The sequence below is a fragment of the Lissotriton vulgaris genome, chromosome 5 (genome assembly GCF_964263255.1).
Source record: "Lissotriton vulgaris chromosome 5, aLisVul1.2, whole genome shotgun sequence".
Classification (NCBI taxonomy): domain Eukaryota; kingdom Metazoa; phylum Chordata; class Amphibia; order Caudata; family Salamandridae; genus Lissotriton; species Lissotriton vulgaris.
In genome coordinates this window covers 481,306,544-481,331,114 of record NC_141693.1, presented here as the reverse complement: position 1 = coordinate 481,331,114, position 24,571 = coordinate 481,306,544, and the positions used below count along the sequence as shown (strand labels likewise).

Here is a 24,571-nt window from a genome sequence, read left to right as displayed (position 1 = left end):
TGTTCGAATGGCATTTGCCCCCCACAGTTAAATATATTTGTTTAAAAAAGCAGGTGAATGAATCTGCAGTTCTCAATCTTGTGGGTTTCGCGATCCTTGGTATGTAATCAGGAGCGGCCCGTGCAAGTAAGCGCGGTGGGGTCGGGTGACGGGAGGGCGCAAATCGACAGATGACAACAAGGGAAAATTAATTAATTTCAGAATTTTCCCTCATTGTCATCTGTTGAATCCCCCCCACTCAGTCCCACCGCGCTTACCTGCACGGGCCGCTCCTGTATGTAATATCATTTCTCGTCAAATAATGGCTATTGCTGCCTTTTGAAATGCAGCCACGTGACAAACCAATGTCTCTACTCAGAGCAGAGACAACTACTAATTACAAAATCTGTGGCTGAGAAAGAGGCACACAGGACTTGGTATTGAGTTTATTTTCATCTAAAATCGTAGGGGCATATTTACAAGGAAAGCGGCGAAGCGTGTTGTTAAGCCAAGAAGGCTAACAACACGATCTGTCACTTTAGAAACGCAGGGCTGTACCTTATCTACAATAATATGGTGCAGCTGTGTGTTCCCCCTGCGCTGGCACTAAATTTAGCTGCCTAGCGCCAACGCAGGCACCTTTGCACCATAGTGCAAGGGTGCCTACTTTGAGGAGAGTGATTGTTTATGTGTAGGGAGGTGTCCTGTCCTGCACATAAACAATCTGAAATGGTGATTTGAAACTTCTATGCGTGCTGCATTAAGCAGCACACATAGAAGTTGCAAAATGTCATTTTTTGTAATGATTGTTTATGTGCAGAAAGGGACACCTTCCTGCACATAAATAATCAAAGGCGTTCTGCTGTTTCCATGTGTGCGGCTCAACGCAGCACTGATGGAAACAGTAAAAATGAGGAGAAATTAAACAATCACCTTGCTTCGCCGGGGTAAGACCAGGCTTTCCCTGATCTTAATTTTGGCGCCGCCCCATATTTACACCACTCTTGTAAATATGGGGCAGCGTCAAAATCAATGGGTGATGTGGTGGAAAGTCCACAGCAACACCCATTGCTCTTCCCTTTCCCGCTAAGTTTAGTGTGAAAGGGTGCCTTATTTAAGTTAAGTGGCCTAATACTGCCTGGTAAATAAGGCGAAGCCCGTATCGCCAACAGAACGTCTTTAAAAGTGACATTGTGGTGCGATTGGGGCTTGTAAATGTGCCCCGTAATGCCAAGGCACTTACTCACTTGTCACAGCTCTTTTAACATTCTTCTGCGTTGGGGCTGAACATTATCATTTGTCACTTCCCTGGCCCCTTCTCAAGGTGCTTTTATGCATTACCACATGAAAAAGTGCAATAGAAGTGGCACGGGAAGGGGGAAACATTTGGAATTAGGTTTCATGTATCACTGCTGGTGACATAATACCAGAAACTTAAACCTAATTTGTTCTTTCCCAAAATCTGCCCATGTCACAAATTCTTAACCTTGTTTTCACCCCACAGTCAAGCTTCAAAAAAGGGCATGCTTTTATACTTTGGCTTTTTATTCCACCCTAAACTCTTTCCAACACCTACTAATGATATTGAGCTAATGGAACTAACAGTGAGGAAGTGAAATAGTGCAATGATTCACAAAAAGAAGGCTGCACATGCACATCAGTGTGCTGGGTAAGGGAGATCGGACACACGAGAAGGTGCCAAAGAACATAAAAGTACACATTAACAAATATATGTCCAAAAGACTGATAAGGGCTCAGGATTCAGGGGGGGGGGGGGCGGTGTCACACATGGCAGAGCTTGGCACACTGTTAATTCCGGAATATGGGGGTAAATGTGGGAGTTGAGTGACAGAACAGTAAGCCACAAGAAACTGAGATCTCACAAAGAAATCAGAGGAATGTCAAACCAACAAGAGCTGGGGAAGGAAGTGCTAGGGCACACCAAAAGGTAAGAAGAAACACAGATAAAACATTGAAACGGGAGTGGTAAAATGCATATAGCAATGGAAGAGAAAGTATACTCTGGAAGATTCATTTTGAGGGCAGTTGCAAACTAGGAAGACTTCAGTAATGGGGATCAAACGTTGGTTTGATGTGTGACAACATTGTGATATTACCCATTTAGATGGTGTGTTATGCTCTCCTAGTGGAAGTGAGAGCATGTACTATGATGGGCAGTTACTTGTACAGCACGAGGGCAGTGGCAGCCTGTAATGTGCTGCTGGGGTTGGACACACACACACACACACCCAAACACACCCACACACACACATGCACACAACCACACACATACACTTTCATAATTGCACACACATATATCCAACACATACATGCACCCATTCAAAGCATGCACACATAAATGCACAAATACACAAACATTCGTATATTCACAAACGCACTCACCCAACATTGAAAAAAAAGAAAACTTACCAAGGACACATTAGTGATCTTGGGAGAGGAAACCTGTAGTTTCCTGGCAGAAAGGACGAAAGAAAGGTCCTGCTGCCTCCTCTCATTGAGAATGGCATATCAAAAGGCGCTCTGGAAAGTTTGTGAGAGGAGTGACGTATGTGGAAGGAAGACACAAACAAGACGGCAGCTGAAAATAAAGAGCAAGAGACCACTAGAGAAGAACAAAGAGCAAAATCACTGCATGGGAAAATGGCGGAGGATCAACCACTGCGAGAGAAGGGAAACTAGAGAAACTTTGGGGCATATTATCAACAGATAACGATATTTATCGCTATCTAGGCTTAGCGGCTATTTTTTTATCGCCGCGCATCATTGGAATTTATCGCTGAGATAACGTGCTATTAGCAACGTTTATCTCAAAAGCGATAAAATTCCAGGCGATAGCGGCAAAATCCGTGAATATCGCTGAGAATACAGCGATATTCACGCATTATCGCTAACAGGGTCTTAGCCATTATATGCACCTCCCATTGGATATAATGGCTAAGAACTGGTCTGAGCAGGTGTTAGTTTTTGGAGATATTCGCGCTTAGCGCGAATATTTCCAACGCTACGCCTGTGTTGGTAATAGGCGATAGTGAGGTTAGCTACTGCTTTCGGTCGCTAACAGGTTGGGAACGCCCACTTTGCATGTCATTAGCGATAAATATCGCTGACATGCAAAGCGGGCCCCAGACCGCTCGCTATCGCCTACAAGCAGTCGCTAACAGCAGTTAGCTACAACTTGCTAATAGGGCGATAGAATTATCGCCGCTTAGCGGCCGAAAACGGCAGCTAAAGCGGCGATAATTCCCTATTGCCACCCTTGATAATATGCCCCTTTATTTTTTTATTACAAAGATCAGATATTGATAGGGAAAAGGGGTCATGAATAAAAGGTAGGGGTGTGCGAAATTATCATTTTTTTCCTGCAAAGAAGCATAATTACCCATAATTACACCTATTACATAAAATATATTTTGCCAATGTCTCGAGTAAATGTTTATGTAGGAGTACATCTCGCTCAGAAATGAAACATGATATTCTAGCAGGAGACTGGTTGGAAGAGTAAATGTCTCTCTGTAAGCATTTTCTTTTATTACTGATCTGTGGAAAAAATAATTCCAAATATTGTGTTATATGAAATGGCAAACATTTCCACATTATGCATAATATGAAGTTTGAAAATGAACTACAAGCATTTTTTTATGAAACTGATCTCTGGTGGCAAAAGTCATTCAAACGTTTGTGTTATAAGAAGTGGAAAAACGTTTCCACATTTTGCATAATGTGAAATTTAAAAATGAACTAGACTTTGCCAACGTAACAAAATGTTCAACAAGCCTGGATGGGGAGTTGGGGCTAGATGTAGGTAAATTAGATTTACCGATTCATAAATACCGAATTTTACCAATTCGGTATTCATGAATCGGTAAATCTAATGTAGGTAATCATTCGGTATCAAATACTGAATCGGTAGGATTCGGTATTTACCGATTCGGAAATTACCGAATCGGTATTTGCCATTGATTCCTATGGGCCTTGAAGCCCATAGGAATCAATGGCAAATACCGATTCAGTAATTACCGAATCGGTAAAAATACCGAATTGCCAAGGGGGACAGGGTGTCACTTTGACACCCTGTAGCACCCCTGTTTCTGGCTTGTGTGCCATGTGGCACACATACATGCCCTAAGGGCATGTATGTGTGTCACATGGCACAGGTGTACATGCACAGATGTGCATGTACACAGGAATTCGTTATTTACCACCCAATAGTATTGGGTGGTAAATAACGAATTCTTAAGGGCCTGTGGCACTGTTTACTGTGCCACCTACATCTGGATTTACAGAATCTGTAAATTTACCGATTCTGTATTTTACCGATTCGATAAATTTACCGATTCTGTAAATCTCAAGCCCCCTACATGTCAAACACCAAATACCTGTGGGTAACGGCCGAAATCGGCCGTTACCGACCGGTATTTGGTCTCCTACATCTAGCCCTTGGTATCTTGGGTATGGGAGAAAGTGAACACATACACAGGAGAGATGTGGAAAAAGAGGTCATACATGGCAAAGGGATGAAGGCGTACCAGTATAAACGGGGCCATGTGGGAAGGCAGATCATCCAGAAAGAAAGAAGTTCATACATTAAGTGTGGTAAGCATAAAACCCAAAATGAGATACCAAACAGATGATCACACGTTGGATGAGGGAGAGAATAGGATCAGTACTGGAAGAATGATGGACGAGGAAGGAAGAGCATGCAGTGTTTGGCGTGGAGGAGCGATTCAAGGCGGAAAAGGACTAGTAGATGTGCACTAAGACTCCAAGTCAAATTGACATTATACATTGAGCACACGGGCAGCATAGAGGATAATTTGGGCTTCGTTTGATTACTTCAGTGCATCAGCCTGTGCTGCTAGGTTTTTTCTCATGATATATTAGGAGTGCCTTATCTTGCAGAGGTGACAGTTGCAGGTCCTTCGAGATTCTGTGCTGTCAAGTATCCCCAAAGCTGTATCTCCTCTTAGCTAACAACTTCTTTTTCTCAAAGTTGCTCAGTATTCTGAGGGTTCACATCAGGTGAGTGCCTTTGTGAAGACTCAAATCACCCTTCACTCCTTTGATGTACATTGTTATAGAGACCAGAGACACAGCGCAATCCCAAAGCATTTCAAGATTCCTAACAAAAAAAAATACCACCAGACTCCAAGTAGCATATTGTTAGGCACGACTACAGTGATTAAATCCACAGGGCATGCTTGTGTCATTGGTATAGGGATTTCAAGATGGGCCTCCTATAAGAAGGGCACTTGGGGATAGATTTATCATTATTGCATGCAGCACCGCAGGCCACCTTGTAGCGCTGTGCTGCATGAAAGGCAAAGGGCAGGAATGCAACATATTTAACATCGTAGAGCGCATTACTGTCCTTTCCTTGTGCTGGCGCAAAATGTGCTGCCTAGCACCAACGCGCCGTGGTGCAAGGGTGATTGCATTGCAGATAAGATTATTTTTGTGCAGGAATGGTCCCGTTCCTGCACAAAAACTATTATCTAAGGCATTTCCTCTTTGTATGTGTGCTGCAGAATGCAGCACACATAAAAAGAGAAAAAACAAGGAGAAATAAATATATTTTTTCTTGTTACGCCTTACCTGGGGATGGGTAGCATTTTGACGCATTCCAGAGAGCACGGCAAATCCATGGGCGGAAGCGAGGGAACACCCACGCTCCACCCATGGTCAGGGCCGGACAGGGAACCAAAACTGGCCCTGGCAAAGTGCTTGGCCGGCCTCCCCCTCCCCACTCGGGGGGGTTGGAGGTGCCGCCGAGCGCTTTGCTGGGGCCGGTTTTCGGACAATTTTGTCGCAGGGCCGATTTTGCAGCTATGCTGCAAAAACGGCCCTGTAAAAAAATCGCCCCCACCCTTGCGGCGCACCGGGGGATTGCCCGGTGCCCGCTATAGCCAGTCCGGGCCTGGGGCAGAGTTATGTAACACAGCAATTTGCACTGCATTGCGATTCTCTAAATTTATCAAGCCACACTGAGCCAAATCTGATAAATCTGACTTAGTAGTTGCGTCGCCCTTGCGCCCCATTATGTGACGCAATGGTGACGCAACTCAATGTTAATCTGCCCCTTGTTATGTCTTTTTTTTGGAGGGGGGGGTTCAAAGCATGTCTCTTTAGATAGGGGATCTTGTTTCCTGCTCTCTAGTTGCACTGTATACAATTCATCTTAAAAGCCATTTCTCATAAATTCTGGATGACTGAGCAATCCGGCAACAAGCCTGGCTATTCAAACGCCTTCAGGAACATGTCGCTATCACAGATAGTGTGACACCCGAACACATAAGAAAAAAAATACTGTTGACCTGGTTTTGAGTATGGAAGATGGACTTTCCTTCAGGCAATCTCAGCTGCCATCAAGGGAACGCAAAACAGGATGGACATAGCACCGGAGGCTAAGGTAGTCCATCAACTGTTCTTTGGTGAGTTTACCACTACTGCCCCGCTTCAAGTCATACACTGATGTGGTTCACAAGAAGGAGCAACACAATGGAAGTCGCCTATAGGATCCCTTGAAATGTTTGAGGTTCAATAAAGGGGTTTTACCATGCCTTGAGAAAAGGGGCTTGAATCACAAATGTCTGCGCCTGTGAGCTACTCCAGCCTGTAACTTGTTAAAAAACAAATTATTAGGTCAACTTATCCATAACATTTCTAGATCCCATTTCCAGAAATGTACCACTGTCTGGAAACAGTATTCATTTTTATGTTTAATTAATTGTGATGATAAAACAAGCTGTAAATGAGTACTGTGTAACAAAATCAACATACATAAATAAAAAATAATATATACATATATATATATATATATATGAAAAATATTAGTACAGTCAAGCATCAGTGAATATATACTTTGTACACATACAGCTTCCCCTACAACTGTATAGACAGACAACAATAGCTTAAATGCAGCAGGGACAGATGTAAATAATTCCCATTCCCATGTTTTAGTCCAGTGTAACAAGGTGGCTGCAATATCCATGAGAAATATCTATTGTCATTGCTATGCCAGGTTTGCAACTGACTTTTACTTGAGTGTGTTTTCTTCAACATCTACAATTCAGAGCTATGATGCATGTAGTTACCTCCACTTTCTGCACCAACTTCAATTTTCTCATTAAGTCACAGACCAAGCCATGGCCACCCAACATTTGGTAATGACAAGATTAGATTAATTAGGTGCATCTTGCACTGGTGCAGCACCTTCAGGCTACCACGAATACCAATTTATTTTATTTTTGGAGGTTGGGGTGGCAAGGCAAGGGAAAATGTCATGTGGAAACCGGCTATGAGCAAGGTCAGAGGTCCTGTAGCTCACTGCTGCTTGCAGTTTTCCTTCTTTTCCCGTGATTTCTGGCGGCCCCATTTATCAGAATGCCGTTTTGTAGGTGATGCAAAGTCTTGGTCTAAGCCGTCGTCCATGAAGTCATAAAAGCCATCCACTGGAACTGCAAGTGGCTGGGGAGGTCGAGAACATTCTAGGTAGAGAAAAAGATTGGCAAACATATTAAAAAGCCTTGACAGATGCATTGTGTCCAACATTTTAAACTTTCTAAAAATTAACAGGTTTTTTAAGTTGAGCCTGAGAAGCACAAGCGCTGCTCTGCGGGGTATGCTGTATTCAGGTATGGACTTAAAGCTCCGCCCACTCGCCGCCCATATTTTCAAATGGCTCCTGCTACTGTCCTTTCTAAATGGCTGCTTCTCATTTGTTAATAGGCTTGTTAGTCCCGCCTTAGTAACGACTTGTCTGCATTTGTAACCCTCCATGAGCACTGGACGTTTTGCTTGTGTTGTTTCACGGTCTGTTTTACTTACAGTCTGTGAACACTATTTTCTTTAATGTCTTTAATCTAGCTGCTTCTACAGGCACAATAGGCTCTCCCTAACCCACCCTGCTTTCATAACAGTGCGGTGCCTGATCATGGACGCAGAGTTTTTTGCTTTAAAAAATGCTCCATGCACAGCGCGTCACTTCTGCACGCACTATGCTTCTTAACAAATGCTTTTTATTTTTAAAAGCACCCCATACCGCGCTTTTACTTAATGGCGGCCGTGCACCTTTCTTTACACAAGCCGAGTCTAAAGAAAGGGACGTAGTCACCATTAAAAACAAAGGGCAGAATGGGGCGCTTTTACAAACAAAAAAGCCATTTGTTTGTCAACTTAAACAACTGCTTTTTTTTGTAAAAGAGACCCATGCTGCTCTTTTACCTTAATGGTGGCCATGCGCCTTTCTTTAGATGAGGACCATCTAATGAAAAGGGCTTGGACACCATTAATGTGGAAGAACGGCATAGGGTGCTTTTACAAACAAGCATTTGGAATGCATTAGATCCCGCATTTGCGAGAGTTTAAACTTTTAGCATGGCAAATGACAATGCCTAATATTTATGTTTTAAAAACCAAATCATAAATAAAAGGCATTGTCATTTACAATGCCAATAGCTCAAACTCGCCTAAGAGTGTGACCTATTGCATTGCAAATGCTTGTTGTTTTAGCATACAGTATTTTATTTTTGAAGTTGGCCATTTGAACAAGCCGGGTCATATTTTAATTAATTGAGGAATGCATCTGATCTTACGATCAAGAATCACTAAAGGAAATAAATATTTAAACAACTTAAAAGGGTAATTGTACCAAAATACACAAGAAGCAAAAATCAAACAAGGAAGCTATGCACGTACAAACTATGCAGCCAGTCTCACTGACCACTCTGAAAAAATGCGGATGGGATATTAAACGCATCTGCATATTGGACATTTGTAGAATTGATGAGTAGAGAACAAATATTGGTAGTCTACTTCCGATTCATTAAATTATGCTGAAATCGCCGGTCTGGTACTGCACCTCGTACGTGGCGTAAGTGAAATGTGCAAGCCCAAATGAGAAGAGACGTTTCCATTCCAACTGTCTGGTCTTTAGCCAAAGAGTGTGCAGAAGTGTAGAGCCTCACATCTGCCCACCATGGTTTCCACAAATTAGAAGCAGGAGTCCTTTTTAGATCTGGCTTGACACCCAGCTTTCCGCAAAACATATTGTTACCAATTCCTCAAAAAATGCATAGAGAGGGCTTTAGCTCCTGAGTGGAGAAGTGTGGCTCAGGGGTTAGAGGCGGAAGACCTGGAAGCTGAGATCCGTCCTGGACCAGAGTTCAATTCCCCACCTCGGCGGGTCTTCGGCTCAAAAATTCCACGGACTTGATAATTCTCGTTCCGGTGCCTACTCGACTCACGGGTTCACACTGCGACTCTGGGCAATAGCTTGCTTAATCTCCACTACGGCCCCTCGCGGCGGGATGCCTGGCTTTCACCTTGTGGATACCCTGCTGGGGTTATCTCACAGGGGAATACCAGGACGGGTTCCCAAGGCAAGCGCCTTGATGCCTTCGGGTGATACGTGCGCTATATAAATCGCAATACATTTACATTTACACCCAGAAGAGTATTGTTTCTCTCACATTTGGTGCATCATTCCATCTCATTAGGAGTGCTTGCATTGCATCATAGTCGATTATACATCTCAAAAGAACACAGAATCATCATACATTAAATTGTTTATTTCATAGAACATTGTTGTAAAGAGAAGCAATACTTTTTTGTTTTGATTTTCACTGCAGCAGGCTTTCTTAAATATTTTCGTCTGGACTCAAAATTCAAGCCAGACCTATTGTCTGTTTTTTTTAGTGTAAATTCTTTATTGTATAGTTAATAAAAACCATTACAAAAAATAAAATACCGTAATATTTAAAAACTGATCTGGAGATACATACATAATTAGAAGTTAAAATCGTGAATGAAAATGTCCTTCGAACTTCGAAAAGCCGAGTCAGTTACAGAGGAAACAGTCACACAAGTAATGCAAGTTCAGGGTATGAATTGCATCTTTGCCAAAGTTCCTCTCTTTTTCTCAAAGTTGGTGATAAATCTGACTGCTCTACAGATGAGTTGAGGGTCCGCTGAGCACAGGACTTGTATGATCGCGGAACGACAGGTGCGAATTCCATATTCCTTGAACTTCGCTTTTAGCCTGTTCTGGCGTTCCTGGTCCAGTGCGGGACAAATGCAAATCAAATGAATGAAATCTTGTTTTGCTGCACCACATAAGCCGCACTCCTTGATGTCTTGGGTCCTCCATTTGGGTTGATCGGCATTTGTTGGCAGGTTGCCCAACCTTACACTAAGGTATTTATGTTTAACATATGATGAAAATGCGAGTTCTAGATAGGCTGCCGGCATAGACTTTTTATATGATTGTATTGTCATCCAGGCATGTGAGCGAAGGCTCAGGGTTGACTTGTCATTGAACAATGAGTGCCTGTTTGCAGCCTTCTTTACCGCCTGTTTGAACGTTGGTACAGGAAGCTTGGTTTCCCAAAGTGCTGCTAGTTTGGTGGTTTCAAGGGAATGTTGTAAGAATTTGGCGTACTGGGAATTCGGACTGTTATGAATTGCTTCCCATATGGCGCGATAGACCTCAATTTCCTGATTCATCCAGACGTCATACCAGAATTTGACAGTCTCATATTTTTTGCAGCAGCACTTGAGACTGCAGGCCGAATTCGAGTCGCACTTGCGCAGGTGATGCGTTGTGTGGTAAGCCGAATACGCGCTTGTAGACTTTCATTTTGTTTATAAGCTGTGTACTCTTTCCGTGATGTAACACGCTGCCGTACGCTACTGTTGGGAGTAGCTTGGCTTTCATTATGGTTAATAGGGGGTTGAACAGAGGGCCTTTGAGTTTGGTAGTTAAACTGCTAAATGCGTGTAACAGGGCGGTTCCCTTCTTTTCGATGGCATTAAAATGCATGGAAAAATTAAGGCGCTTGTCCGGTTGTATCCCCAAATAATTATTGCTTTCCATTACTTCCAGTTTGTTGTTGTCTATTACAAAGGTTGGTGGTGCTTTGCAGCGTTAAGTTATTACCATGATCTTTGTTTTCTTGCTGTTTATTTCAAGCAGGTTCTGTTTTGTGTATCAGGTCAGTTCTTGCAGGAGACGCTGCAGGCCTATTTTCGTCTGGCTGAGTAGGACCACATCGTCGGCATAGGATAGATGTGTTAAACGAAGGTTTCCTAGCTGCGGTGGATGAGCATTGATCCTGTCTAGCCTCGATGTCAAGTCGGCCATGAATAAATTGAAGAGATGGGGGGGCCAAAACGCAGCCTTGTTTTAGACCATCAAAGGTACTGATCTTCCTAGTTAGCCGCTGTCCGTTGTCGATCTTTACCTGCATCCAGGTGTTGGTGTACAGGTCCATTATTGGGGTTAAGATTGAATCAGGCAGGCCCTGCTGCTTCAGTTTAGACCAGAGTAGTTGCCTGCTGACACAGTCGAACGCCGCCTTAAAGTCTATGAAACAGGCATACAGTGCCTGATGATTTTGTAGACTTTTTTCGGCTATTAAACTTAGCGCCATTGTATTTGCCATAGTGCCCGTGCCGTGACAAAACCCTATCTGGTTTCCTTGTCTCCTCTTTCTTTTTTGTTCTTTATACATTTTTTTTTAGAGAAAGCCAAAGTTAGAGAGAAGAGCATGTAGAAAATCAATAAGCCAAATTCAATAAGGAACATGCTACTTATCAGTATGCATCTGTTCTTGGCATGTAGGGCTGCTGACATTCATATCTGTGCATAGATCGCCGCCTAGTGTTGGGTCCGGATGATTGCACCTTGTTGTCCTGGAAGAGTCTACGAAGTATCACAAGATAGGTGGCTCCTCCCTTGGACTACAGTGCGCATGGGCATCCTCTCTATTTTCAGATTGCTTTTCGCCATTGTGGCAGAGATGGAGTATAGTACAGTAAGAAATGTCCATGCAAAAGAGAGAATGTTACAGCTGTAACAGGCACCGGGGAGGAGGGTGGGCGATATGAATGTCAGCAGCCCTACATGCCAAGAACAGATGCATACTGGTAAGTAGCATATTCCGTTCGAGCCATGTGGGCTGCTGAATTCATATCTGTGCATAGACTGTATAGCAGTATCTCCTCTATCAGTGGTCACCTGTGCCAGCTGCAGCAGTTTGAAAAAGAGTTTTAAGAACAGCCTGTCCTATAGCAGCTTGCTGTTTGGAATGTACGTCTACACAATAATGTTTTGTGAAAGTGTGTATGGTAGACCAGGTGGCTGCTCTACAGATATCCTCAAGAGGAATATTCCCTAGGAAAGCCATGGATGCGCCCATTTTGCGCGTGGAGTGTGCTCTTGGGGGGACTGTTAAAGTGCGTTTAGCTTTTTGATAGCATATTTGAATGCATTTAACTATCCATCTGGCTATTCCTGACTTTGATATGGGATTTCCTTTATGTTATGGTGTGAAAGCAACAAACAACTGTTTTGTCTTTCTGAATGCTTTTGTCCTGTCAATATAATATAGCAGAGCTCTTTTGACATCTAGGGTGTGTAGGGCTCTTTCAGCTACTGACTGTGGATTTTGGAAGAACACTGGCAGTTCTATAGATTGGTTGATGTGGAAATTGGATATGACTTTTGGCATAAACTTAGGGTTTGTTCTAAGTACTACCCTGTTTGCGTGTATTTGCATAAAGGGTTCTTGAATAGTTAGTGCTTGTAGCTCGCTAACTCTTCTAAGTGAGGTAATAGCAATAAGGAAAGCCACTTTCCACGTGAAAAATTGTAGTTCACATGAATGTAGGGGTTCAAAAGGAGGCCCCATAAATCTGGTGAGTACAACGTTTAGATTCCAGACTGGTGAAGGTGGTTTTGTTTGAGGAATTACTCTTTTGAGGCCCTCCATGAACACTTTTATTGCTGGTGCCCTAAACAGTGAAAGGTGTTGTCTGTTTTGGAGGTATGCTGCTATAGCAGCTAAGTGTAGTCTTATAGAAAAATAAGCTAGGTTGCACCTTTGAAGGTGCAATAGGTAGCATATGATGTTTTGTATAGAAGCATCTAATGGATTGATTTGGTTATTGTTACAGTAAATAACAACTCTTTTCCATTTAGCTGCATAACATGCCCTAGTAGTTGGCCTTCTTGCCTCCTTAATGATGTTCATGCAGTCTGGAGGCAAGTTAAGGTATCCGTACTATAAGACTTCAGGAGCCAGATCGCTAGGTTCAACTGATTGGGATCTGGGTGTTTGATTTTTCCATGGCTCTGAGTCAGAAGACTGGGTGTGAGTTTTAGTCTTTGATGAGGCACTACTGAGAGTTCTAGGAACGTTGTGTACCATGGCTGCCTTGCCCATGTTGGAGCAACAAGGGTTATTGTGACTGACTGTTGCTGGAGTTTGCGTGCCACTAGCGGAATTAGTGGAGCTGGGGGGAAAGCGTACACAAATCTGCCTGACCAGTTCATCCATATCGCATTGCCCTGTGACAATGGATGTGGGAACCTGGCGGCAAAGTACTGCCATTCTGAGTTTTCTTTTGTGGCAAACAGGTCTATTTCCGGGTGCCCCCATTTTTGAAAGAATGGTTGGAGGAGTTGAGGGTGAATCTCCCATTCGTGTAGTTGCTGGCTGTGTCTGCTGAGTAGATCCGCTATTTGATTGTCCTTCCCTGGGAGGTGTTCTGCCAGGAGAAAGATGTTTTTTGGAATTGCCCACTTCCATATGCTTTGCACTAAGTGAGACAGTTGTAGAGAGTGCGTTCCTCTCTGTTTCTGTATGTAGTACATGGCTGTCATGTTGTCCGTCCGGATCAACACAATCTTGTTGTACAGGTGTTTCTGGAATGCTTTTAGAGCTAGAATTTTTAAACCAGTCGAGTAACAGCCTGGACAACCTGGCAGCTTGTCTTGAGAACATCTTCCACTGGATGTGCGAATCACGCCTGAAATTAAACGGAGAGAAATCCGAGATCTTCCTCTTGGGAAACCCACGCAAACTCCCTCCTTCCCTCTCGTGGCCACTCTGCATGGGATCACCTCCCACCCCAAAATCAGAAGTCAAGAGCCTTGGTATCTGGTTGGACCAAGAGCTCAACTTTAAAGCCCAGGCCAGAAAAACCACAGGCATCTGCTTCGGTCCCATTCAAACAGCGCGGAAGATCCTCCACCTGATCCCCTTCCAATCCAGGAAATTGCTCATGCAGGGGCTGGTGAACTCCAGACTAGATTACGGAAACGCCCTTTATCTAGGGGCCCCCTGCATCGGTCATTAACAGACTGCAATACGCCCAAAACGCGGCTGCCAGACTCCTAACCGGGACCACATCCAGATGCTCCGCCAAACCGGCCCTCAAAAGCCCACGCTGGCTCCCGATTAAGGAAAGGATCACCTCTAAGACCCTTTGCATGTCACACAAAATAATGCAAGGCAGCGGCCCGCCGATCCTGAGATCCCTCGTCAAACCCCATCAGTCGAACAGACAACTCAGATCAGACTCTCTCTCCCTGGCCAGCATCCCCAGAATAAAAAAGGCCCGCTCTGGGGGGGCGATTGTTCTCCTACAATGCTCCAAAACTGTGGAACTCCCTTCCACTGTCCATCCGAAGAGAACACAATCTACTTGCCTTCCGTAGGCAACTAAAAACATGGCTCTTCCCATAATTCTTCACCTCCTCTTCCCCCCCTCCAGAATAATAGGTCGTCTGTCCGCGCTGGGACGCCCTAGGGTAGCTACACGCTTTATAAATCCGTATTCAAATTCAAATTAAAATTCAAATTGCTAGCAACTCCAAATGGTTGTTATGCAATTTTTTCTGCTGGGTCGTCCAAAGCCCTTGCACTGTGTATTGGAGTACGTGGGCTCCCCAACCTAACAGTGATGCATCCACTGTTATCACTATTTGTGGAACCTGCTCTTGGAACAGTCGTCCTTTGGAAAGGTTTTGTGGGTTCCACCACTGCAGAGAGTTGTATGCACGGCTGTTTACCAACACTAGGTCCTTTAATAGTCCTTGAGCTTGGTTCCACTGTTTTGCTAGGCATTCCTGCAGTGGACGCATGTGAAGTCGGGCATGAGGGACAATGAAAATGCAGGAGGCCATCATGCCTATGTACTGCATGAACAGGGAGTGTTGTGGTTGGAATTTGCGAATGAGCATTCGCATACTGGCTATCCTTTCTGCGTTTGGATATGCCTTTGCCAGCGAGGGGTTTATAGCCGCTCCCAGATATTGCTGTATGTGGGATGGCTGTAGGTTGGATTTTGGGTAGTTTATGGAAAAGCCTAATCTGTGTAGCAGCGGAAGTGTTTGAGACATATGGCTCTTGTACTGTTCGTACGATTTTGCTTGTATCAGCCAATCGTCCAGGTATGGATAAACGTGAATGTGTTGTCTCCTTAGATGTGCAGGTACCGTCGCTAGACATTTTGTGAACACTCTCTGAGCTGTGGTCACCCCAAAGGGGAGAACTTTGAATAGATAGTGCTGGTTTTGGATTGTGAACCTGAGATACTTCCTGTGAGAAGGATGTATAGGTATGTGGAAGTATGCATCCTTGAGGTCTAATGTTACTAGGAAGTCTCCTTGCCTTAGCAACGGGAGGACTTGCTGAAGAGTGATCATGTGGAAGTGCTCCGAAAGTATATACTGGTTTAGGGGTCTGAGGTCCAGTATTGGTCTGAGGGACCCGTCCTTCTTGGGAATGAGGAAGTATAGTGAGTATACTCCTGTTCCTTGGTGGTGGAAAGGGACTGGCTCTATGGCCCCCTTTTTCAGCATACTTTTCACCTCTTGTTGTAACAGGGCGATGTGTTCCGCGGACATTGGACGGTGTCTGGGTGGTATGTTGGGTGGAGTAGAAGTCAGTTCTAGACAGTAGCCATACTGGATAATTTGTCTTACCCACCTGTCTGTGGTAATGTTGTTCCAGACTGGTAGAAACTGTTGCATTCTTCCTCCGACCGGTGTTATGTGGTCTGGAGGTAGTGTATTGAAGTCACGGTCTTCTGGCAGTGGAGGTTCTGTTGTTATTGCCTCCACGTCCTCTCCCCTTATTGCTATTACCTCTGTATCCACCTCGATTGGGACCTTTATTGAAGGTGGACTGGGTATTGCCTCTATATGCCGAGGCAACTTGTGACGTGTTGCCTCGTGCAGCTCCTCTGTATGATGAGCGCCGAAAGGAGCTTTATGCTGTTGGAACTGCAGCCCACCCATTGATTTTGCAGTCTCAGTGTTTTTTTCATCTTATCCAGAATATTATCTACTGCTGGTCCAAAGAGGAAGTCTGGATTGACCGGCTGGTTTAGAATAGTAGATTGCACCTCGATTTTAAAGCCTGAGATGCGTAGCCATGCGTGTCGTCTTAGCAAGACACTAGTGTTAACGGATCTTGCTGCGGTATCTGCTGGGTCTAATGCACATTTAATGAAAGCATTTGTGATGAGCTTCCCCTCCTGAATAAGAGCATCAGCTTGTTCTTTGAATGGCTCAGGTAGATGTTGCAGTAAGCTCTCTAGTCTATCATAATGTGCCCTATCGTAGCGAGCTAGTAGAGCTATTTAGCTAGTTAGCTATTCTCCATGAATTGGCTGCCTGTGCAGCCACTCTTTTTCCTGAGGCTTCAAGGATTTTTGATTCTTTATCGGGAGGTGGTGCTTCTAAAGTTGCCTTAGAGTTAGCCCCTTTTCATGAATTAGCTACAACTAGTGAATCAAGTGGTAGTTGATCTCTAATGTATGTGGGGTTTGCAGGGGCAGGCCTATATTTTTTCTCAACCCTAGGGTTGATAACACGTGCTCTAGCTGTATCCTTAAAGATATCAGTGGCGTGTTTTAGTAGGAGAGACAGGTTCGAAAGGTCTAAGCGGAGAAGTGGCAGAGTCTTTCTTTTTCTTTAGAGGGATTGGTGAAGAAGGTTCAATGTCCACTGGTCTCTTCTTTTTGCGGTAAGCTGTTACTTTGCCAGTCTCAGGGTCTATGTACAGTTTTGATTGTTCCTCTTCAATAGGATCAGGGTGAAAGAGTTCTTCTTCCACTGTCCTTGGTTTTGGAGTCGAATCCTTGGGTTTTATCTTTTTTGGTTCGACGTTTGTCTTTGGATCTAAGTTTTTGTCGGCTTGATAGGCTTAGGTATCTTTTCAGCCTTCTTCGGGTCGAGGCTTGATTTCGGATCGACCGAACTTGTAGGTTCGACCTTTTTTGGTTGTTTGTCTTTTGTCGAATCGATTGGTTTCTTCCGAGCAGTTGTGCCCGGGTCGATTGGCTTTGGCGCACCCTTCTACGGTTGAACTGCTTTCGGTTCGCCGACTTTCGGTTTCGGTTCGACCGGCTTTTTCGGTGCGACGTTCGGGTCGACACCCGTTTTCGGGTCGACGGCCTTTGGTTGTAAAGGCTTACGCGGTACGTCGCGCTTCGGCTCGGCGGCCTTTGGGTCTGCAACTTTTGGTACGATGACCTTCGGTCCGACAGCCTTCGGATCGACAACCTTTGGTTTTTTGAGAACGTGACTTAGGCCTGGTGTGTCAAAAGGCTTTTTCTTTGGATTCGTAGCCGAGCTTGAGTGCGGGGCTATTGAATCAGTGTCTTGATCTTGGCTAAGGCCTGTTGGCGATGCCTCGACCGGAGCCTTTGTTCTCAGTAGGGTGGGTTTCAGGGGCAGTGTACTCACGGTTGGCCCCTGCGGGATCTGTTCGTCTTCTGAATCGTCCTCGACGGCCACAATCTCCAGATCCGAGTCTTCTACGTCGACGAGCTCTTGTTCGTCGTCGAAAATGTTTTCCGGATCAGGTGCTGGTCTCTGCATCTCTTGCCTAGCGGCCCGTCGATTCCGGATCGTCTTTTTGGAACGGAATTGGGCACAAGCCAGGCAATCTTCTTCTTTATGGTCCGGTGACAAGCACTTGTTGCATACTGGATGTCTGTCAGTATACGGGTACTTGGAATGGCATTGTGGGCAGAATTTAAATGGACTCCGTTCCATCGACGATAGGCCCACGTGGCGTCGAAAGGCCCAACGGGCCGTGTCGACGACCGGAGAGAAGTAGGAAGTTTACCCGAGGTAATAGGCACCGAGCGGAAACAATACCGTCGAGTCCGAAGGCCTTTTAAAAAAGTTTTGTTTCGATTCCGAACTTTGAGTTAAGGAAAAACATCCGAACCCAATGGCGGAAAAAAACAATCTGAAGATGGAGAGGATGCCCATGCGCACTGTAGTCCAAGGGAGGAGCCACCTATCTCGTGATACTTCGCAAGTCAGGGTTCAAGTATCAGTCATTTTGATTTAGAAGCATGCATAGAGGACGGGAGAGAGGGGAAAGGAGTTGGAAGTAAAAAAACAGACAAGTACAGAAGCACATCAATCCAACCTTCTTTTAAACAAATACGGGAAGAGTTACTGAGTGTGCAGCGTCCTCTCCTGTCTGGACGCATCAATACTGATGCTGAAAGAAAGGACTTGTCAGAACTGCTGTGATAACATCAGTTTTCTAAGATTGGAGAATTAATTGCTGTAGGCACGGTTATGGGTGGAGAGGAGCAAGAAGGTGGGAGGTTGGGGGGAAGATGGTGGCAAACAAGCACAGCAACTCGACCTAAAACATGCATTGGCAAATCCAATAGATCCAGTTTTAATGTGCCTACGCCTGTAAACAAAGGTTTTCACAAATGCAGTTTACCTGCACACGGCTGCACATTAGATTGAAGCCTACCTTATTGGCTTTGCCAATGCCAGAAAAAAAAGTAGCAACAGAGGGTTGTTTTGTGAAGGGAATGCATAAAGTAGGTAAAGAATTGAATGTGTCAAATAGCACAATGATTGAGTGCACTTTGCGGAGGCAAGACAGTCCTTCATGCTTTCCAATGAAAGTATTGCCTGTAAAGCAGAATGACACATCAAAAAGCAGATTGTATATGGTAAGAGAGTAACACTCCCATGGGTCGCATTCAAAATATTAAATGTATTATTTCGAACTACACTAATATCGTAGAGACAGAATATCGATGTCAAGAATATCGGCGACCAGAATATCGATCTTAAGGTAAGTAATATGTTTTTTTTATATCGAAGTAAGTAATATCGAAGTAAGTAATAGCGTTAGCAAAAAATATTGTTGTTAATAATATCAATATTTATATTAGTGTCATGCATTTTAATAAGTGTTTTATATATATGTTTAACATTTTTTGTAATGTATTTTTATTATTTTAAAATATATGTATTAAATGTTTGGAAATTGGTAATTTGTTTAAAGTACATTTTGCGTTTTAGTATCAGAGCGGGTTGTGGGTTTATAGGGGAATAGGGTGGAAAGTAATTTAATTATAATTAATTCATTAATATGTTTTATTTATTGTTATTGAATATTAATTTATTGTTCATTAATTATTAATTGGTAATTACTTTTTAATAATTGATTAATGTATCATTATATTAATTATGATTAATTTATTGGTATTTTTTATTTATTGTTATTGTTAATTTATTGTTAATTAATTATTAGTTGGTAATTCATTTTTATGAATTTATTAATTGATAACTTAATTACGTTATTTTTTAATTGTAGTGGGTTGTGGGTTTATAGGGGAATAGGGTGGGAAGTAATTTAATTATAATTAATTAAGATGTTTTAATTTGTTATTGATTATTAATGTATTGTTAGTTAATTATTAATTGGTAAATATATTTTTATTAATTGATTAATTTATAATTATATTAATTATAATTAATGTATTATTTTGTATTTATTGTTATTGTTAATTTATTGTAAATGTATTATTAATTGGTAATTAATTTTTCTCAATTGATTAATTGATAATTGCATTCATTGTGTTATTTTGTATGTGTAGCGGGTTTTGGGTTTATAGGGTAATAGGGTGGGAAGTAATTTATTATAATTAAGTAATTATAATTTTTTCTTAATTGGTATTGAATATTAATTTTTTGTTAGTTAATTTTTCATTGGTAATTCATTTTTATTAATGGATTAATTGATAATTAAATTAATTGTGTTATTTTTTATGTGTAACGGGCTGTGTGTTTATGAGGGAATAGGGTGGGAAGTAATTTAATGTTATTTAAGTAAATATTAATTTCATTGTATTGGTCTATGTTATTACTTTTTTTGTTAGTTAATTATTAATATGTTATTTATTTTACAAAAATTATTTAATTATTAAGTATGTTAAACCCCTGAGCTATCCTACATTTTCCACACTGTTACAGTCACTGGAGTTGGAATAGTAATTTTAAGCCCTACGGTATCCAACACTTTGCCTACTGTTGCACTCACTGGAGTGGGAATAGTAATTTTTTACCCCTACGCTATCCAACACTTTCCCTACTGTTGCACTCACTGGAGTGGGAATAGTAATTTTTACCCCTACGCTATCCAACACTTTCCCTATTGTTGCACTCACTGGAGTGTGAATAGTAATTTTAACCTCCACGCTATCCAACACTTACTGTACTGTTGCACTAACTGGAGTGGGAATACTAATTTTTACCCCAACACTATCCAACACTTACCCTACTGTTGCACTCCCTGGAGTGGGAATAGTAATTTTAACCCCTACGCTATCCAACACTTTCCCTACTGTTGCACTCACTGGAGTGGGAATAGTAATTTTAAACCCTACGCTATCCAACACTTTCCCTACTGTTGCACTCACTGTGGTGGAAATAGTAATTTTTACCCCTACGCTATTCAACACTTTCTCTAGATTATTTTAAATTTTTAAACATTTTGAAATATTTTTAACTATGTTTATTTTAATTATACGTATTATTGACTTTATTTTACATTTTTTTTAACTTAAATAAAAAACGATGGGGCATATTATCAAGGGGGTTTATCTCCGCTTTTTTGGCTTTAAAAGCCAAGAAAGCGGAGATAAAATTATCTCCCTATTACCAAGCTGTCGCTAACACCAGTTAGCGACAGCTAGTAGGAGATAGCGACCATCTTGGGCCCCGCTTTGCATGTAAATGTAGTTGATGTAAATGTAGTTGAGCTTATATAGCGCACAGCTACCCGCAGTGGGTGTCCCGGCGCTTGCTTAGGGAACCCGTCCTGATATTCCCCTGTGTGATAGCCCCAGTGGGTATCCACAAGGTGAAAGTCAGGCATCCCGCCGCGAGGGGCCGTTGTGGAGATTAAGCAAGCTATTGCCCAGAGTCGCAGAGTGTGAACCCGTGAGTCGAGAAGGCACCGGAGCAAGAATTATCGAGTCCGTGGAATTTTTAGCCCAAGACCCGCCGAGGCGGGGAATTGAACCCTGGTCCAGGACCGATCTCAGCTTCCGGGTCTGCCACCTCTAACCCCTGAGCCACACTTCTCCACTGATATTTATCACTAATGACATGCAAAGTGGGCGTGCCAAGATGTTAGCTACTGGAAACAGTCCCTAACATCGCTATCTCCTATTACCAACTTTTGGAGATATTCGCGCTAAGCGCGAATATCTTCAAAAGCTAACACCTGCCCTGAGCAGTTCTTAGCCATGTTATCCAATGGGAGGTGGATAACATGGCTAAGAACATTTGCTCGATAATGCATGAATATCGCTGACTTTTCAGCGATATTCATGCATTGCGGCCGTTTTTTATCGCATTTGCGATAAACCTTGCTAATAGCAAGGTTTATCTGCGATAAAAATCGCCGATGTGCGGCGATAATTTTTGTCTCTAAACAAGTTAGAGACAAAAATTATCGCTAGTTGTTGGTAATATGCCCCGATATTTTTAACAACGATATTTTTGCCATTGATTTTTCTCGCTATTTTTGTACTTACCATAATGTAGATAGGATGCCGCTATTCTTGACTTCAATATTATTGCGTCGATATTTCTGGAGGTCGATATTCTGACCTTCGATATTCTGTCAGTGATTCCCTTGAGGTAATATAAATTTTATGGTCATGTTGTGTTCCCTAGCGAGTACCCCACCGACTCCATGTACGAGTTAAAAGTGCATGTAACTTCCCTCCTGTACCAGCTATGAAGACGCAAATACATTTGCGTCCAACGTTAACTTGTCCTCTTTCAGACCCACCATGAATGGGTTTGATGGTCCGTTCCTAAGTATGCTATGCCAACGTCTTTTTGAAGTGTACTCCTACGTTTTTCAGCCTGGCTGAAAGTAGGCCCTGAATCTCTGCCACCGAGCCTCTTTTCTGGCTTCTGACTGCGAGGGCCTCTGCCCAAACAGCCCCCGTACCCGTGAACTCTGACTTACTTCTAGCGCGGCCCTCCGTGCTCAGCTCAGCCTGCTGCCTGCCAAGATTGACTATAACCTTCGAGTTGTCTGTTTTCCTCCCCGAAGATACATTCCAGCCTGCTAGCTTCAGTAAACATCCTTCCTCAGCTACAGGGCTAAAGGGCCGACCTGTCTTTATGCAAGTAATTCATAGCCTCTGTTGCCATGCTTCCATGGAAGGCCCCATGCCCCCACGCTTCTCATACAGACACTCAGGCGCTTATACACGCACTCACAGCAAGTATAGAATAGCTCCTGCTCTAGAGACCTTTCTGCCCAGATAGCTTAGTTCCTAAACATCAGATATCAGATACGATAGAAGCACAAGTTGATCTGACATGCCAGACTTCTGTCTCTTTCCGTCAGTGTAAATGTCAAGTCCCCTGCACCCCGTCTATCACACGTCATGCAGCTGCGCGCGCATCCAAGCTTCCGATTTCTGCTGACATTGCAACATTCTGTTAGCACCACCCCTTGGTGCCACCCACTTGCGTCACCTATCAGTGACGTTTCTAGCACACACGCCTAGTTTACGCCTCTTGATGATGTACTAGCACCACGTGTATACTGTTATCTTGTCTTCTCTCAGCTGTTACGCCTCTTACATTGAACATTATGATGTAAATCAAGTATATAAGCTATGTATTGTCAATAAACGAGGGCGCGCTCATCTATCCCTTCTGACACCCTGTGTGGTGGTCAGAACATGATATCCTGATTCCTTTATGAGGAATAAAAACCCTTAGAAACTCTTACACCACGGACTCTGTTTTCCTTCTTTCCGATTGAGTTATTATTGATTAAGTACTTACCTGCATAGAAATTAAGAGAGTAAATTAATTATTTACATCATTTTGGCGCCCGAATAGGGACCCCTCCCCCACCTCACGCGCCGGAAGGTGCGTTGCAATCCGTGTCCCCTGCCATCAGTTAGACGGACAACACGTGTACTGGCAGGATTTCCTGCATCCCCCTCTGACACACGGAGGTGACGAAGACTGCGATCAGTGCCCAGACGAGGCGGTGAGGAGTGCGGAGGATCCCGACCAGAGCCCAGCCGAAGGAAGCAAGGTCCGAGGTGTGAAGAGGCCCACCAGTTTTCCGAAGTTTTCCGAAGTTTTCCGAAGTTTTCCGAAGTTTTCCGAAGTTCCGAGTCGAGTCCAGTCGAGTTTTCCGAGGCCTTCTGTTTTCCGTGCTTCCCGGTGAGTACCATTGCTGGGTCGTATCTAGACGGGTTTGGGTACGCAAGTCCGGTCTGCACTGTTTTTAGGCAGTGTATCTGTACTGTTTAGCAGTATATAAAGTATTCCGAATTTCTGCACTGTTACAGCAGTGTATCTGTATCGTTGAGCGGTACATTCAGAGTAGGGGGAAGTTAACTATGTCTTTAAATGTTTCATGTGATTAATGTCGTGGTATGAATGTGATTGTTTTTGTGCATTATTGTGTTTTTGTATAAATAGTTACAGTTGACATTAAGTATCAAGGATCAAGCATTCCAGTATCAAGTAGGCACAATGCCGTTTTTCAACAAATTAAAGCAGATAGGAACTAGGAAAGGGATGTTAGAGGAAGAGATTCCAATCCCCCCTAGGGACACTCCAGGTAATTTTATGTATAATAAACATGGCATAGACGCCATCTTGTATCTAGAGTTATGGACAGATTATACCAAGCACCTAGAGGAAAGATACCGATGGCCAGTTAACGGAACATGGGATGCCGAGTGCATCATAAAGGTAGAAGAAATATTACGGAAAAAGAAAGCTAGACAATCTCAGAAAGACGCCATAGAATTTTGGCGTAAGGAATCACGTAAGCGTGCTGATAGAGCACTCCGTAGAGAAGACAGGCTTAAAGAATCAGAAAAGGCCCAAGAAAACGAATTAGTTACTGAGGGAATTCGAGTAAAAGTAGAACAAATAGATCGTATCCTAAATGGCAAAGTGAACAACATGTATCTTTTGGCCGATGGTACCCCTGACGCCATTTCAGAAATACCGAAAAATTTGCCGTCACCATTAGTTCCAACTAAAGTAATGCATAAGACTACTAAAGACATATTCCTAAATTCATATCTCGAAGATGTAGCGCCAGCTTACACCAATCTGCCTGTTCGTGCCCTGCCTACTGACAGGGCCGGGGGTGGTACTGGCCCCCAAGATCACGCTCAGCCGACACCGAAAAAGACTAGTTCCGTTCCGCCAGCTCCGCCACTTCCCTCACCTAAAACTGATTTACCGAAACCACTTCAATCAGATCCTACTAAAAGACAAATTCAGATACTGACTACACACAGAGATAATGCCCAAGTTTCCGCTTCAGGAGGTGCGACCGCGGGTCTCCAGACCCCGCCACCGACTCACAGATTAAATCTCAGAGGTATGCAGAGTCCTTTTACGCACAGATCCCCCCGTTCTTCTAATTCATCCCGTCTTGATGCACTAAAAGAA

The 24,571-nt window shown here is 43.3% G+C and overlaps 1 protein-coding gene across 1 annotated transcript in view; it reads right to left on the bottom strand.

Moving 5' to 3' along the window:
* Window positions 1-7,185: 7,185 nt before the first annotated feature.
* LOC147711121 (uncharacterized) overlaps window positions 7,186-24,571 on the bottom strand; it is a 638,193-nt gene continuing 620,807 nt past the window's right edge. The window contains exon 13 of the mRNA XM_086921927.1: window positions 7,186-7,484. Coding sequence (XP_086778053.1) covers window positions 7,321-7,484 — 164 coding nt within the window. The 3' untranslated portion in view covers window positions 7,186-7,320. The remainder of the gene's footprint in view (window positions 7,485-24,571) is intronic.